This window comes from Diabrotica virgifera, chromosome 2 (genome assembly GCF_917563875.1).
Source record: "Diabrotica virgifera virgifera chromosome 2, PGI_DIABVI_V3a".
NCBI classification, from domain to species: Eukaryota; Metazoa; Arthropoda; class Insecta; order Coleoptera; family Chrysomelidae; genus Diabrotica; species Diabrotica virgifera.
Window position 1 is genome coordinate 13330988 of NC_065444.1, and position 17350 is coordinate 13348337.

The 17350-nt window shown below is 32.0% G+C and overlaps 1 protein-coding gene across 1 annotated transcript in view; it reads left to right on the forward strand.

Moving 5' to 3' along the window:
- Positions 1-17134, forward strand: part of LOC126879441 (uncharacterized) — a 65060-nt gene extending 47926 nt beyond the window's left edge. The window contains exons 7-10 of the mRNA XM_050642455.1: positions 1325-1609; positions 6454-6706; positions 9346-9610; positions 16946-17134. Coding sequence (XP_050498412.1) covers positions 1325-1609; positions 6454-6706; positions 9346-9610; positions 16946-17063 — 921 coding nt within the window. The 3' untranslated portion in view covers positions 17064-17134. The remainder of the gene's footprint in view (positions 1-1324; positions 1610-6453; positions 6707-9345; positions 9611-16945) is intronic.
- Positions 17135-17350: the final 216 nt, after the last annotated feature.

Consider the following 17350-nt stretch of genomic DNA (forward strand, 5'->3'; position numbering starts at 1 on the left):
TTCTACTATAGACTTATTGTATAAGAGCCAAGAGCTTTTATTTTATTATACAGTCGAACCCGCTTATTAGAATCCCTGTTATAGGAATATCCCGGTTTATGGAATATAAATTCAAGTTCCCGAAACATTTCCATTTACTCCTTAATAAATTTATCTGTTTATTGGAATAGGATTTAACTAGATAATACCGCTTATTAGCATATTTTGCAGGTCAAAGAATATTTTTTTTACAATTTACTAAAAATTTAAATTATGTTTGGTATTATGGTGGTTTGTCGTCAACGGCCTGTAGTGCTGGATTAGATATTATTAGGGTAATAAATATTTATTACTTTGTTACGAATACCAATTCGATCTTTAGCTTGGCCGACAAATGCATGGGTCATAAAATAATTTTTATTTGTCTACACAAAGGCACTGTTGCCTGTTATAAAATTGTTAGAAGCAGTTTATTTAGAATTCACTCAGAGTTATACCTACTTGTTTGCAAGATGGAATTATGGCTTTGTTAAATTCGAAAAGAACAGAAAAGAACAAGAATGTAACAATCCATTTCTTGACGCCAATAAAACTTCTATTCAACCAATGGATTAAGGATGACCACACGGGTTAACAACGAAAAAGCTATAATTACCAATAATTTCTCAAGAAAAAAAAAGTAATTTTGTTATATATTATGCATTTTAATAAGAAAATATTTACATATCTACATATTGCATACATTTCATATTAATTATATAATGTATTCATTCACATACATGTAATGTAATTTGGTATTTAACACATACACATTTAACAAGGCCTAAAACCATTTACATACACTGATTATGTAGGTACATATATGATATACATATTGGCATAGTATGTAATAAAACTACATATTGGCATAGTATGTAAAACTACACATTGGCATAGTATGTAAATAATATTATTACGTATATTCGGTAACACTTATTTCGACTAGCCACCAATGATCCGTTATTAGAATATCCCGGTTATAAGAATATTTTTGCCTTGCACAAAGGCTATTCCAATAAGCGGGTTCGACTGTAATATGAAACAGTATATTTTTAAATAAATTTCAAATGGTTAAATGTCATGAAATTTCAAATAGTGTTTCCAATTACCCACATTAACCCTACATACATATTTACATATCTACGCGGTTTTATGTTCTGTTTTTTACTTATTACGAGTATTTTGGTTTTCCGTATATTCCGGTATTGACCTGCTTGCTTACAGCTTAAAAATCGCATTAGGCATCGTAATTCTTTATGAACACTGACTACCTAATGAGCATTTTATAATACATTGTAAATTTTAGGTACCTACTAACAAAGTAGTGGCTACGAAATCGCTGGATTATGTCCAATTGTGCCAGCAGAACGGTTTGGCTGAAGCTAGAAAAATCTTAAAAGCTAAATTTGGTATATCGTTACCTCCGAACAGATTCAAAAGTATAGGCGAAGCGTTACCATATTTGCTAAGAAAATTCTCATTGTGGAACGAAAAACGGACGAATTCGAGTTTCAAGACCTTGTATCCGTTTATAGCCTTCTCAAAGGAAGAATTCGAGACGTGGCCTTTTGGTAAAATGTTGAATGCAGAGGTAAGTATGCTTTTTCTCATGAGGATCTTTGAGGATTACATTTCGTCGGTGACATTTATAACATTTATTCTAGTTGTCAATAGATGGCGCTATAATCGAAAAAAAAATATTTACGAATTATATAATATATCTCCTAATATAATCTGTACAATTTATAAGACTATACAAATCAAAGAAAATACCATTTTATAACTGCAATAAACACAATTGATTTGTTTTTATTCTAAATTGAAAATAAAATGTGACAACTGTCAGATTTAACTAAAATGTCATGTTAGAATAAATGTTATAAATGTATATTATCACGGACTTACCTTTTTTTCTATCATTTGTGACGCACTGAAAAATGCTCATGAAAAGAAGCATAGTCAGATATTGATTGTTGAAGTGAATACTTCTTATCGCTCGGTATGAAATTTTGACGTGACTAAAATCGAATTTGGCGTCATTCAAAAATCGTGACGCGAATGGTAACCTTGCGGTATACCGTAATATGGGTACTTATCTATACACTTATTTTAACTTTCTTAGTAAACTAATAGTCCAGGGTAATAAGGTTTTTCCCATGACACTCGAGCAGCCAGGGTACTGAAGCGTTTTTTCGACAGGTAATACCTATTAGAGCAAATTGTAACTATTTCTTGCGTAGGAGCTGGCGGCCATTTTTATTTATAAACAATTAAGTGTCAAAAAATGGCATTTTTTCCTTTTTTTTAATCAATGGAAAACAGTGAAACTTATGGTTTTTTTAGTACAAATATCTTTGAGATCATGGAAAAAACTTTAAAATGACGTATTACAAAGTTTGATATACTCTTTTATTGTTAATATAATTGCGAAAAAAGGTCGGAATTGAAAAAAAATAATTTCGCAATATCTATAGCAAGAATTAGTTTACAGCTTTGAAATTTTTGTCATATAAGGGTTCTTTGGTGCTTAAGAGGAAACAGTAGCGATCAACAGGTAGCGAAAACGCGTTCCAAGATTGAGGCTGTAATTTTGAATATTTTTTCGAGATATTTGGCACACGTATTCGTAATATAATAAAGAATGGCGGTACAGAGCCCAATTTGAAGTGTATTTTTTTGTTCTTCTTAATGGCGGTACAGGCTCGTTTTTTTAATATTGTATTTAATTACAGAGTAATTTCCACATATTAATATATTTTTCAAATTGGGCTCTGTACCGCCATTCTTTATTATATTGCGAATACGTGTGCCAAATATCTCGAAAAAATATTCAAAATTATAGCCGCAATCTTGGAACGCGTTTTGGCTACCTGTTGAACGCTACTGTATCACCTTAATATGTGATAAAAATTTCAAAGCGATTCATTCAATTGTTTAAATTTTATTCAAATTGTTTATCCCAGAGAGCATTTTTTTTACAATAACATAAGTCAGAAAACAATGACGTTAGAACCATTCCACAGGTGTCAAAAGAAAGAGCATGAGCTATATTTTCAACTTAGTTTAAAACAAGCGAATAAAAAATGCATTTATTAGTAATAAATAATTATGCAAAAGTACCGTAAATCTTTCCTTATAAACTTTTTATTTTGTTATATAAGAAATTATATATATTTATTACAATTTTTTATCAATTATGATATAAATAACATTACTTGGTAGTTGTGCACTTAAAACAGGGTAAATAAGTAAATTTTTTTGGAAAAAGTTATCCAAAAAGTTTATAAGGAAAGATTTACGATACTTTTGCATAATTATTTATTACTAATAAATGCATTTTTTATTCACTTTTTTTAAACCAAGTTGAAAACATAGCTCATGCTCTTCCATTTGACAACTGTGGAATGGTTCTAACGCCATTTTTTCTGACTTATGTTATTGTAAAAAAAATGCTCTCTGGGATAAACAATTTGAATAAAATTTAAACAATTGAATGAATCGCTTTGAAATTTTTATCACATATTAAGCACCAAAGAACCCTCATTTGGCAAGAATTTCAAACCTGTGCACTAATTTTTACAACAGTTATTACGAAAATAATTTTTTTTGCAATTCCGACCTTTTTTCGCAATTATATTAACAATAAATGAGTATATCAAACTTTGTAATATGTCATTTTAAAGCTTTTTCCATAATCTCGAAAATATTTGTACTAAAAAAATCATAAGTTTCACTGTTTTCCATCGATTTGAAAAAAAAAAAGGGAAAAATGCCATTTTTTGACAGTTAATTGTTTATAAATAAAAATGACCGCCAGATCCTACGCAGGAAATAGTTACAATTTGTTCCTATAGGTATTACTTTTCGAAAAAACGCTTCAGTACCCTGGCTGCTGAAGTGTCACGAACAGGGTATATTTTTGTCTTATTACCCTGGCCTATAAGTACAGATTCCGAATTAATTATTGTTTGACTGGTTTCAGGATGATTTCAAGTATAAATCCCAAATTTTAAATTATTGTCTGGCTTCGGGGTGGTTTTATCCATATAGGGGCGATTTGTTTAATTTTCTAAAAAAAAAATAGTTCGATACATGTTTTTATGGTAAAACTAAGTATGGATTTCAAATTTGATGTTATTGACTGGGTTCGGGGTGGTGTTAACCTTATAGGAGTTGGTTTGTTCAGATTTTCGAAAAAAAATAGAGCGGCATATGTTTTTATACTAAAACTAAAAAAAGATTCCGAATTTTCAATTCTTGATTGGCTTAGGGGTGGTTTTAACCCTGTAGGAGTTGATTTGTTCAGTTTTTCCGAAAAATATAGTGCACCACATTTTTCTTTGGTAAAATTAGATATGCATAGATTCAGAATGTTCTATATTAGTGACTGGATTAGGGGTAGTTTCAAACCTATAGGTGTAGATTAAATTAAATCAAATAAAATAAAATTGCATAAAATTCATTAAAACTAAATAAAATGAAATAAAATTGAGCTTAAACGCGTTTTTCTCAAAACTGCTGTTTTCAAAGGCGTTGGACGTTGTAACTAAAAAACTACTTCGCCAATCCACTTGAAATTTTGCATATATTTTCTTTAGATAACGCCGTCGAGATATTTTTTGTTTAACAATAATAAAAATGTTGATTTTCACCCTATTTACAAAAGATTTCGTTGTTTTGACTTATAAGTGATACCAAAAACTCAAAAATCGTTAAAGCTAAAAAACTCGACAGGGTTACCTCGAAAAACTCATAAGCTATTAAAACGTTTTTGAATTTTTTTGTTACACATGATCCAATTAGTGAAGTTGAAAAAGTAACTATTCGTTACAAAGTACTCGTTACTTACGAATACCGAAAGTAACGATTACTATTATACAGAGGCAAATCGTTACTTTGATTACTCTGATTACTTTGTACCAATCGTATCAGAGCTAGTAACGACTATTGTATCTACTTTGATTACTCTGATTACTTCGTTACTTCATATCAATCGTATTAGAGCGAGTAACGACTATTGTATCTACTTTGATTACTCTGAATACTTCGTACCAATCGTATCAGAGCGAGTAACGATTATTGATATCTACTTTGATTACTCTGATTACTTAATACCAATCGTAACAGAGCGAGTAACGACTATTGTATCTACTTTGATTATTCTGATTACTTCGTACTTCGTGAAGGTCGTTATTATATCAGAATACCTATACAAAATACCTACCTACTGAGAAATACGATTCTCGATATGATTACTGGTACTTAATTTCAAAAATAATCATAGTAATCAAATCATTTTTATCCCTTAAACAGATTGGTGAAGGTCGTTGTTATCTCGGAATACCTATACGAAATACATACCTACTGAGAAATACGATTCTCGATATGATTACCGGTACTCAAATACAAAAGTAACAAAAGTAATCATAGTAATCAAAGTAACGAATACTGTAAATGATTACTTTATACAAAATACCTACCTACTGAGAAATACGATTCTCGATATGATTACCGGTACTCAAATACAAAAGTAACAAAAGTAATCATAGTAATCAAAGTAACGAATACTGTAAATGATTACTTTATACAAAATACCTACCTACTGAGAAATACGATTCTCGATATGATTACCGGTACTCAAATACAAAAGTAATCTTAGTAATTAAAGTAACGAATACTGTAAATGATTACTTTATACAAAAGTAACGATTCGTAACGAATACTCGAAAGTAACTATAATCAACATCACTAGATCTAATGACGAGTTCTGATGTCCACCGCAATAGTTATTTTCCTAACTAGTGCGGAAAGTGATACTTTCACGCACGAAACTGCCGTTGACCCGAACGACGCGATAGCGGAGTTCGGGCAAGCAGTCGAGTGCGGGGAAGACACTTTCCGCATGAGTTAGGAACAATATTTTTTCTAGGTTTGGAAGAAAGCCACAAAAAATAGAGTTATATAAATTTTTATTTAGAAGTGAAAATACACAAATTAATTCTTTGGCGAGGTTGTCAAAACCAAACTTTCAATATAATGGGTTACCACGACGACGATGTTGGTTTCCATGACGACGATTCAAAACCATTGTAATTTTCTACTGATCTGACTTTTAAATATTATGTCAAAATAATTTTACTTTATCGAATTATCGCGCTAATTTCATTAAAACATGAACACAATAAGATAAATTTGAAATAAATTAGTAAATAATATCTAAATATTAGTTTATTGCATGTATTATAATATATTATAATGCCATATTACAAGGTATTTTACTTTCCCGCACCCCGTGCGAGTTTTAAAAAAGGTTTTCTGGTTTTAAAAAAAGCACAGTGCTTGAAATGTTGATTCAAACCACACCTCGTTAATAGTTTATGAAAAATTGCGAAACTGTAACTATATTAGATATTAATACATTTTCTTTATTTGCAGTGGAATCGAGCTAAAGAAATTAAGAAAATATTATCTGCGAGGTTTCCGAGTTTAAGAAAATGGAGTACGAGGGCCATTTTTATGTACGCCCGATCCCATAAGTATTCGCCTGTGCTTAGTTCTGCTGCGTTCTTCAAACATTCGTCGGAGGATCTTAGACTTATTAACGATTGTTTTTCAGAGGTTGAAGCCGGTGCGATCAATATTAAGTCGTTGGACATTGATGTCAAGGTTGACATTGAATCAGAAGGAGGTAAGAATAACTAGAATTTGGTTTATTTTGGCTGTGTATATTTTGTCAAAAGAAAATTAACTATAGGACGACGGTGTTCGAATTGGAGATGTTGAACTAGTCAGTTTGGAGGAACTCATGTAATAAAAGTAGATTACACCTTCGTACGTTTTCCACTCGAGTGGGAAACACGAGAGGTTTGTTGGTCTTTCGTGTTTGATTTTGTTTTCAGTTCGATGTCGGACCATGGCGTCTGATGAAGCCATGGGAAGCCAAAATGGCGTCATAACGCGGTGTTGTTTATAAATTCAAACGCAAATACTTGCAACTCGCCTTCCTACTACATTAACTACATTAACTGTATTAAATACTTCAAAACGGTGGCAAGCTAGAGACTATTTTATAGCATTACTGGCAGTTTGTCGCAATCCGAACGTCAATGATTTTTGTTTTGGTAATTTTTCTACTTTTTTATCCTTTTTGTCAAGACTTGTCTTCATTTTTTTGAAGATCTTGAACAATACTGAAGGAAGGAGAAATGGGCAAAAAAAAGAAGAGGACGTCCAAAGAAGAAATATTTGAAATAGTCAAGCAAGACTTGTCAGAAATAGGCGTGATAGTTGGAGAGAAAAAGCAAGGAAGTGGAAAATGTGGAGGGAAATAACCAGGATTTTGGAAGCCAGGGGTCTACAAGGCCTGTAGCGTTGTTGTATATACAGGGTGTTTAATTGGGAAACGGAAATACTTTAATGGTGAATAGAGGTCACTGAACCGGTTCTAGATATAGTACATTTTTTGCCCTACCGACTTTTATAACCGAGTTACAGGATGTTTTATCGATTTTGCCCATTTCTTTCCTAAGCCTTAACTTTATACCGCCCTGTATATTTTTTTGATATTTGGTACACATATGTCTCATTCAAAACCCAAACGACAGACATACTAACCATAAGAAAAATCCAGGTCCGGACTAACAAAAATTATAAAGTAATTTTGACCTTAAAACAACACCCTGTATATTGAAATTTTGAAAATCTGTTTGCATATTTGAAAAGAGCACAAAAAAGTAAGTTTAATAGTTCGCTTCAATTTTTCGGCCAGACAATTTTATGACTTTCATTTTGAAATTATACTGAATTTTTTAAGAACTTTGACAGTAAAAAGCAGATATTATTAACTTTTAGTTATAAATTATTAAAGCTAATGAATAAATACTAATTTTAAAAATAATCAATACTTATTTACCACATTGGAACGACGCAATTACTAATGACAAGAAAAATCCAGGTCCGGATTAAGAAAAAATTATAAAGTAATTGTGACCTTGAAAAAACACCCTGTATATTGAAATTTTGAAAATTTGTTTGTGTATTTTAAAAGCGCATAAAAAACTGCGTTAAAAGGTGCATGTCAAATTTTTGCGCAGATAATTTAATTACGGCAATTTTGAAATCATATTGATTAATTCTGTCAAGGTCACAAGAAACTACCAGAAAAATGAAGAACAATCCCAATGTACTTAGAAAATCGATTCGAAATATTTTAAAACGAACAAGGAAATGCATCGAACAAAATGGCGGACATTTTGAGCAACTGTTGTAGTTCAAATATTTTTCATTTATGTTAAATTGTTGAATTGTAACGAATTTTTGTTTTATTAGATATAGCAGTTTTTTAATACTTTACTAAATCATTAAAATATCCCAATTCTCGCAATTCTAATTTTTAATGATGTGCATATAGCTACAAATCCAGAGAATCTATGAAGCCAGCGTAGTAAATAAGTATCAAGTATTTTTAAAATAAGTATTGATTCATTAACATTCAATTATTATTAAAAGTTAACAAAGAGTTCTTTAAAATTTCAATTTAATTTCAAAATTGATGTAATTAAATCAACGGCGAAAAAATTAAAATAAGCCTTTAATCACAGTTTTTCATGCTCTTTTGAAATGCGCAGACAAATTTTTAAAGTTTCAATATACAGGGTGTTAATACAGGGTTCAAGGTCACAATTACTTTGTATTTTTTTCTTAATCCGGACCTGGATTTTTCTTGTCGTTAGTAATTGGGTCGTTCCAATGTGGTAAATAAGTATTAATTATTTTTAAAATGAGAATTTATTCAACAACTTTAATAATTTATAACAAAAAGTTAATAATGTCTGCTTTTTAATGTCAAAGTTCTTAAAAAATTCAATATAATTTCAAAAATTGAAGACCATTAAACTTACTTTTTTGTGCTCTTTTCAAATATGCAAACAGATTTTCAAAATTTCAATATACAGGGTGTTGTTTTAAGGTCACAATTACTTTATAATTTTTTATTAATCCGGACCTGGATTTTTCTTATGGTTAGTATGTCGGTCGTTTGGGTTTTGAATGAGATATATGTGTACCAAATATCAAAAAATATACAGGGTGGTTCTAAAGTTATGGCTTAGGAAAGAAATGGGCAAAATCGATATAACACCCTGTAACTCGGTTATAAAAGTCGCTAGGGCAAAAAATGTACTATATCTAGAACCGACTCGGTGACGTCTATTCACCATTAAAGTATTTCCGTTTCCCAATGAAACACCCTGTATAATTTTTAATAAATATCGACTGAATCATAATAAAAATCATCAATAAATTATTATTAATCAACTTTGTTTTCAGATAATTCATCTCCTTCAACGTCGCGACGAACAGATGCAAGCTTGCCGACGACTTACATAGATATATCGGATAGTTCTCTCAAGAATCATTGCGATTTCGTTAGGGAAACTGCGTTGGATTGTGGAATAATTTTACGATCTGAAGAGATTTCAGATGGAGTGATTATGAACGGAGCAGCACGAATGATGCTGGAGGCTGTGAAATGTTTGGCGGAGGGTTTAATCAGGAGGTCCAATCATCATTTAGTTTGTAGGAAAGATTACAGGTAAATAGTACTTTTCTTGTGATTCATTCGGTCTACTTGTTGTCGTGCCTATCCGTTAGGGATATTGGCTACTGTTACTTTATTGACTCATCATCAATTAGCCTATATTTGTCAACTGCTGAACGTAGGAATCCCATAAAATTTTTCACCTATTTCTATCTTGAGCTTCTTGCATAAAATTTGTGGTGATGCACTTTATATCATCCGTCCATCTAGATATAAGATATGCTGATGACGGTGTCTTAATTTGTGACAACATAGTCGATCTTCAACAACTTATCACTATAATCGGAGAATACAGTAAGCGAATGGGATTAGAGATTAATACCAAAAAGATCAATAGTCCAGGGCGCATCTGTTTTGAGATGGACTTTGACAGGTGACTCAATTTTTTTTACAGAAATTGCTTGAAAATAACTCAAATAATAATATTAGAGTTATCCTAATATTATTATATATTATATGTCCGGAACATTGTTTAAATAATCAAAATGTCAAAATATGAAGGAAAAATTCGAGTTTTTTATTGGTTTTTTGATTATAACTTTGAAACTATTCATTTCTGAAAAAAGTTGTACTAACATAAGAGTTGCGTAATTAAATTTCCTACAATATACAGGGTGTAACGAAAATACAGGTCATAAATTAAATCACATATTCTGAGACCAAAAATAGTTCGAATGAACCTAATTTACCTTAGTACAAATATACACATAAAAGAAGTTACAGCCCTTTGAATTTACAAAATGAAAATTGATTTTTTCGAATATATCGACAACTATTAGAGATTTTTTATTGAAAATGGACATGTGGCACTCTTATTGCAGGAACATCTTAAAAAAGAATTATAGTGAAATTTGTGCACCCCATAAAAATTTTATGGGGGTTTTGTCCCCTTAAACCCCCCCAAACTTTTGTGTACGTTCCAATTAAATTATTATTGTGGTACCATTAGTTAAATTCAATATTTCTAAAACTTTCTTGCCTCTTAGTATTTTTTTGATAAGGCCGTTTTGATCGAGTTGCGGCTTCTTTTTTAATATGTTTACATAAAAATTTTATGGGGGTTTTGTTCATTTAAACCCCCCAAATGTTTGTGTATGTTCCAATTAAACTTTTACTGCGGTACCATTAGTTAAACACAGTGTTTTTAAAACTTTTTTGTCTCTTTGTATTTTTTCGAGAAGGCACTCTTTATCGAGATATTACTTCTTTTTTAATATGGTTCAAAATATACCTAAAAATGTAAATCATAAATAAATTTTCATATTATTTCTTAGTCTGCATAATCGTACTTAGCCATATACAAATATGTGGTGGATTTGACAAATATTCAAAATATCTCGATAAAAAATGACTTTTGGAAAAAGTACTAAGGCTACGGCTCCACGGGCGAGAAATTGACGCTAGCAGTAGCAGTAAAATGAACATAAGGTTCCGCGGAACGGAATGGGAATGGCCGAACTGAACCGAGTACGCACAAGTCCTGTAGTCGGTACAGTTCGGCTATTCCTGTTCCGTTCCGCGGAACCTTAAGTTCATTTTACTGCTACTGCTAGGTCAATTTCTCGCCCGTGGAGCCGTAGCCTAAGAGGCAAAAAAGTTTTTAAAATATTGTGTTTAACTAATGGTACTACAATAATAATTCAATTGGAACGTACACAAAAGTTTGGGGGGGTTCAAAGGAACAAAACCCCCATAAAATTTTTATGAGGTGTCCAAATTTCACTATAATTTTTTCTTAAGATACTACTACCATAAGAATGCCACCTGTGTATTTTCAATAAAAGATCTCTAATAGTTTTCGATATATTGGAAAAAATCGATTTTCATTTTATAACTTCAAAGGGCTGTAACTTTTTTTATGTGCACATTTGTACTAAGGTAAGTCAGGTTCAATCGAACTATTTTTGGTCCCAGAATATGTGATTAAATTTATGACCTGTATTTTTGTTACACCCTGTAGAATTGGTTAAAAATTTAAAAAATAGTCACCCTTGTTGCAAAATAGCAATAATTGCGAAAAAAAAATATAAAAAAACAAGTATTCGCATTTTATGTTTTTCAACCATTTATGCTACACTCAGGACCTTCATATTTTACCCAGAAAAACTTTATGATATAGTAAAACAACACTGTAAATTTCATTAAGATCGGTTTAATAGATTTTGCAATCCAGCTTTCGCAAAAAAAAATCATTTTTTTTTTAAATGTTGCAGGACTAAAAATAGAGCAGATAGCAAGTTGAATTTTTTTTTGCTTATAGAAGTGTACTGTACCTTTCATTTGCAATTTGCAAAATTAAAATCGATTAATTACCACGGCGTCAGGAATTTTTTTAAATAAACATTAATTTTTGGTGCTACGCGCAGGACAGCGGTGTTCGATTCACACAAGTTGATTTCCACCAAAATGTCTTCCAATCTTTATCTAATATATTATTTTCTTACTCTATATTTTGTTGTATTTTAATATTTTAATTCCACAAAAATCAAACTAATTTTATTATTGTTTGTGAAATATTGTTTAAACAATTGCATATATTTAAAAATAATAAACTTTTATTATCTAAGTTAAAATATATGAACAAAGAAAGTTTTTGCTAAGAAAAGTGTTATTTCAAAGGATAGAGTATGTGTTTTTATTTTGCAATAAACAAATTTATTTATTTATATCGAAATGTAATAAAAATTAAAATGTATCAATCATTATCAAAGGTCATTGGAATGCCCAATCAGAGCAAACTATCCGCTGTCCTGTGCGTAGCACCAATAATTAATGTTTATTTAAAAAAATTCCTGACGCCGTGGTAGTTAATCGATTTTAATTTTGCAAGTTGCATGTGAAACTCACACTTCTATACGCAAAAAAATCAACCTGCTATCTGCTTTATTTTCAATCCTGTAATATTTTGAAAACATGAATTTTTTTTGCGAAAGCTGGATTGCAAAATTTTTTTTGCAAAATCTATTAAACCGATCTTAATGAAATTTACAGTGTTGTTTTACTGTATCATAAAGTTTTTCTGGGTGAAATATGAAGGTCCTAAATGTAGCATAAATGGTTGAAAAACGTAAAATACGAATACAGTAAAACCTGCCATATCCGGATCAATGTGGCGACAGACCGATCCGGATATCAAGACCACTCCTGTGACCACTTCTTTTATAGTCTCTGAAACGTTTTCTTCTTCATACATTCCAGTAATCAACGCCGTCAATAACTTTCGTCGATAGACACGTTTTATAGATTCTATAATACATTATTTCGCCATCTTTTAGTTCTTTTAGGTCGTGATGAGAGGGTGAGTTGTCCAACAGCAGGACTGCCTTTCTCGGTAAATCCGGACGGCAGAACCGTCCGGATATGGGGAGGTCCGGATATGACAGGTCCGGATATGGCAGTTTGTACTGTACTTGTTTTTGTATGGGTTTTTTCGCAAGTATTGCTATTTTACAACAAGGGTGACTATTTTTTAAATGTTGAACTAATTCTATATTGTAGGAAATTTAATACACAACTTTTATGTTAGTACAACTTTTCTCGGAAATGAACACTTTTAAAGTTATAATAAAAAAACGAAGAAAAAAATCGATTTTTTCCTTCATTTTTTGACATTTTGATTATTTAAACAATGTTCCGCACCTTTTTGAGAGGGAGGATAACTCAAATATTATTATTTGAGTTATTTTCAAGCAATTTCTGCAAAAAAATTTGAGTCACCTCTCAACGTCCAAATGTACTAATATTTTTACAGATGCACCCTGGTCTACAAATCCATAATCATCTCCAGAAACCTGGATGCACTTGAAAACTCCACCATAACACTGAATTCCAAGTCTATTGAAAGAGTGCGCAAATTTAAATACATACCTGGGAACGTGGTTTTTTGAAGACTGGGCATCAGACAGGGAAGTAAAATGTAGCATTGAGCAAGCTCGACAAGCTTTCGTAAAATTCAGGAAGGTACTGACCTTTTCAGAGTTCGATCTTCAATTGAGAATAAGCTTTACCAAGTGCTACGTATGGTCGGTGCTGCTATATGGAGTAGAGGGCTGGACACTCAAAACGAGGAATATAAACAAATTGGAAGCCTTCGAAATGTGGCTTTATCGTCGTATCCTAAAGATATCATGGACAGCGAAAGTCACAAATGTAGATGTCCTTAAAAGAAACAACCAAGAACGCCAACTTTTCGAAAACATTAAAAAAAAGGAAAACGGCGGTCACATTATGTGAAACGAAAAATATCAGTTCCTTCAACTTATAATCGAGGGTAAAATTGAAGGCAAAAGAGGAATAGAACGCAAGAAAATGTCCTGGCTCCGAAACATAAGGCAATGGACAGGGATTAACGACATTCAATCTCTGATAGTGCTGTTTCACATTATAATAATTTAAACCTGCGAGGGTTAGAATGCACGACGACATTCCAATGGTGGCGCATGTAATCGTATGGAACCTTTCTCACTAGAGACTGTAATAAACTATTTAGAATAGTTTATTACATAGATTGTATGAGCTAATCCAAGATCCCACAAATAACTTAGTAGAACAACGATTATAAAAACAAATTAGGGCTTTTAATTAAAAGCATAAGAAATAATAACTGACAAAATAGAAATTGCAAATGAATTAAATACGCATTACAGTACATTAGGACAAAAGTATCGACAAAAAATACCCATTTGTAATGATACATCGTAATGATACATATCCGACATCGTATCATGTACCTACCTCAGTCACAAAGTGTAAATAAAAATAATATACCAAACAACACAGCAAAATATCTTCGTGCGACTCAATTTTTATTGTGTGAAAAGGTCAAGTGCGACAAAACTACGGCACGAGAAATCCCTCGCACGTTCAAAAATCTTATAATGTTAAACAGCAGTTACACATTACAAGAAACAGAGTTAATGGAAAATGTGATCGCTAACATCCATTAGTGGATTTGCATCTGAAGAAGAAGAAGATTCTTTCAACTGCATCCGTGACTCCTGTTGTTCTTCTTATTTCTACATAGGTTCGGTCCTTTTTCTCTGATGGTAATACTTGTAGCGTCTTGGGTAACCCTTATTTTATTTATTGTTCCTTTTTACTGTTAGTGTTTCTTCACCATAATATGTAAGAACCGGTAAAACACATTGGTTAAAAACCTTCCATTTTAATCAAACTGGAATATTAGACTTTAAAATGTTGTTGAATCTAACAAAAACAATGTGATACCTATCCTCGTTTGTATTTCTGTTCCTTTTCTTTTTGTTATAGCTAGTACTGCAATCTTCTTATCTTCTATTTATTTCCCCTATTCTATTTTTTCCCGTTTATACCTTTTAGATTCCATGTTGCCATTTTTAAAACTGCGTTCTCCTTGTTTGTCATTATATTGGTGGTTTAAAAATGTGTTTTTTTTTCTGTTTGTGTTGTGATGTTTATATTCACTCATTATAAAAAGTTCACATTATGTTGATAAACAGTTTTGTATTTTAATTTTTTTGGAATTTTTAATCTAGTCTGGGATTTTATTGTTTATTCCATATTATCTTCTTCTTTGAGCACCGTGCTCAAATTTTAGGTGTCCTTGACAATTTGTCGATACTGTTCTCGATTTTGTGCGTCATGTCATGTATCAATTCATCTGCTGATAAGCCAGTCCATTGACGAAGGTTTCGAAGCCGTTAATATTTCTTCCTACAAATTCCTCTTTTCCCTCTATCTTTTTGTTGAGTATTAACTGCAGTATCCAGTATCTGTCTACTTAAATATTATATGCCCAGATATTTGTTTTCCCTTTTTATCATCTTCGTAAAGTCACCTTCACCTATTCTGTTTAAGACTTTTATGTTTGAAATGCGTTGAACCCATGCGATTTTAGGCATTCTATGATGTGACCACTTCTCGAAGGTTTCTAATTTGTTCATTATATTAACCTTCATTCAGATTTCATATCCTTATAGTAATACAGGATACACATAACATTTTAGGAACTTGATTCTTAGTCATTAGTTGCATAGCGCCAACGTCTTGTTTACTGACCACAAGCAACTTAGTCTTTGATGTATTTATACTAAGTCCGTTATTGGAGCATTCTTTAGTGACTCGATCTGTAACGAATTGAATATCTTCTATACTTTCAGCCATAATCGCTGTTTCATCTGCATATCTGATAGACCTGGATCCCAAAAAAGTTGTTTAATAGCAGCTGAAAATTCATTAATAGCTTGACGGTGTCTAGTCAGACACTCTTTGATCTATGGGAACACTGGGACAGGGGAAGATTTAATCGTGGAACAGGTTAAAAATTTGGAACGTCATACTACGAAAACGTCCCATGTATTTTGTCGGACAGAACTTCCAATTGATTTTTTACCATTTCATTAAACTCTCATGCAAAAATCAGACTGCTATTTATCACCAACTGGGCAATTTAATAAGTGCGACACGTGGAACACGTCAAATGACAGGAATTATGTTGGTTAGTAATAGCAGTCTGATTTTTGCATGAGAGTTTAATGAAATGGTAAAAAATCAATTGGAAGTTCTGTCCGACAAAATACATGGGACGTTTTCGTAGTATGACGTTCCAAATTTTTAACCTGTGCCACAATTAAAACTTCTCCTGTTCCAGTGTTCCCTTACATCAAAGTTTGTCCGATTAGACACCGTTGTTCAGCTTGCTATTAATCAACTTTTTTTGGTACGCGGGATCCAGGCCTATGATGTGGGTAGTTTCCCCCTAATTCGATCTCCACATTGCCTTTCCAAGGCTTCGTTGAATATTATTTCCGAGTATGTACATGTTAAACAAAGTTGGGGATAACCAATGAACTGTCAATACGGATGGAATAGGCACGAAGACAACTAATGCGGCCACGATACTAGAGAGAGGTCCTAGAAAGAGACAGAGAATGTGCTGGAAAATTTGACAGGCCGTGTAATTTCAGTTGCCTATATCAACTTAAATCGGGGAAATAGACCTCATATTTTTTTAATTTTATTAACTTAACTTAATTTTTAAATACTGCCTATCAGCCCTGATACCAAGTTAAAAAAATATGAGGTCCATTTCCCCGATTTAAGTTGATATAGGCAACTGAGTTTACACGGTCTGTCAAATTTTCCAGCACATTCTGTCTCTCTCTAAGACCTCTCTCTTGTATGTTGGTGGCAATCTCGAATCTCGCTTTACTATTTGAATGGGACAGGGCCATTCCATCCGTATTGACAGTTCATTGGGTCACACACAACCTTGACTGATACCTCTATTCAATATTAGTCATATTTTTTATTATTTTATAGTAAATAACGTCTTTTCGTTGTTTGTTTCAGGGAAGGCTTCAGTGAAGTTACCGCTAATGAAGTAAAAATTGCCTTACAAGAACGGTCTGAAATAATGTCCATAAACCAATTCGCTGCAAAGAAGCGAGAGATAGAATTTTATTCGTAACCGTTCAAAGACTGTTGAAAATGTTTAAAACAAAAATTTATTTGTATCATTATATGATGTATTTATTTGTATTTTGTTTTTTTCTTCTTTCTGCTCTATTCCCGACGCATGCGAGGAAGCTTTTGGACTATTTAAATTGTTTTTAAATGCGTCAGTAATACGTCTGGTGGCAGAGCTATAGCGCCCAAGTCCGGGATTCATTGGATGTATAATAAAATACCATTTTCACTATAATTATATTTGAACTTCACAGTGTTCATTTAACCATAACAACGGTCTATATGTAA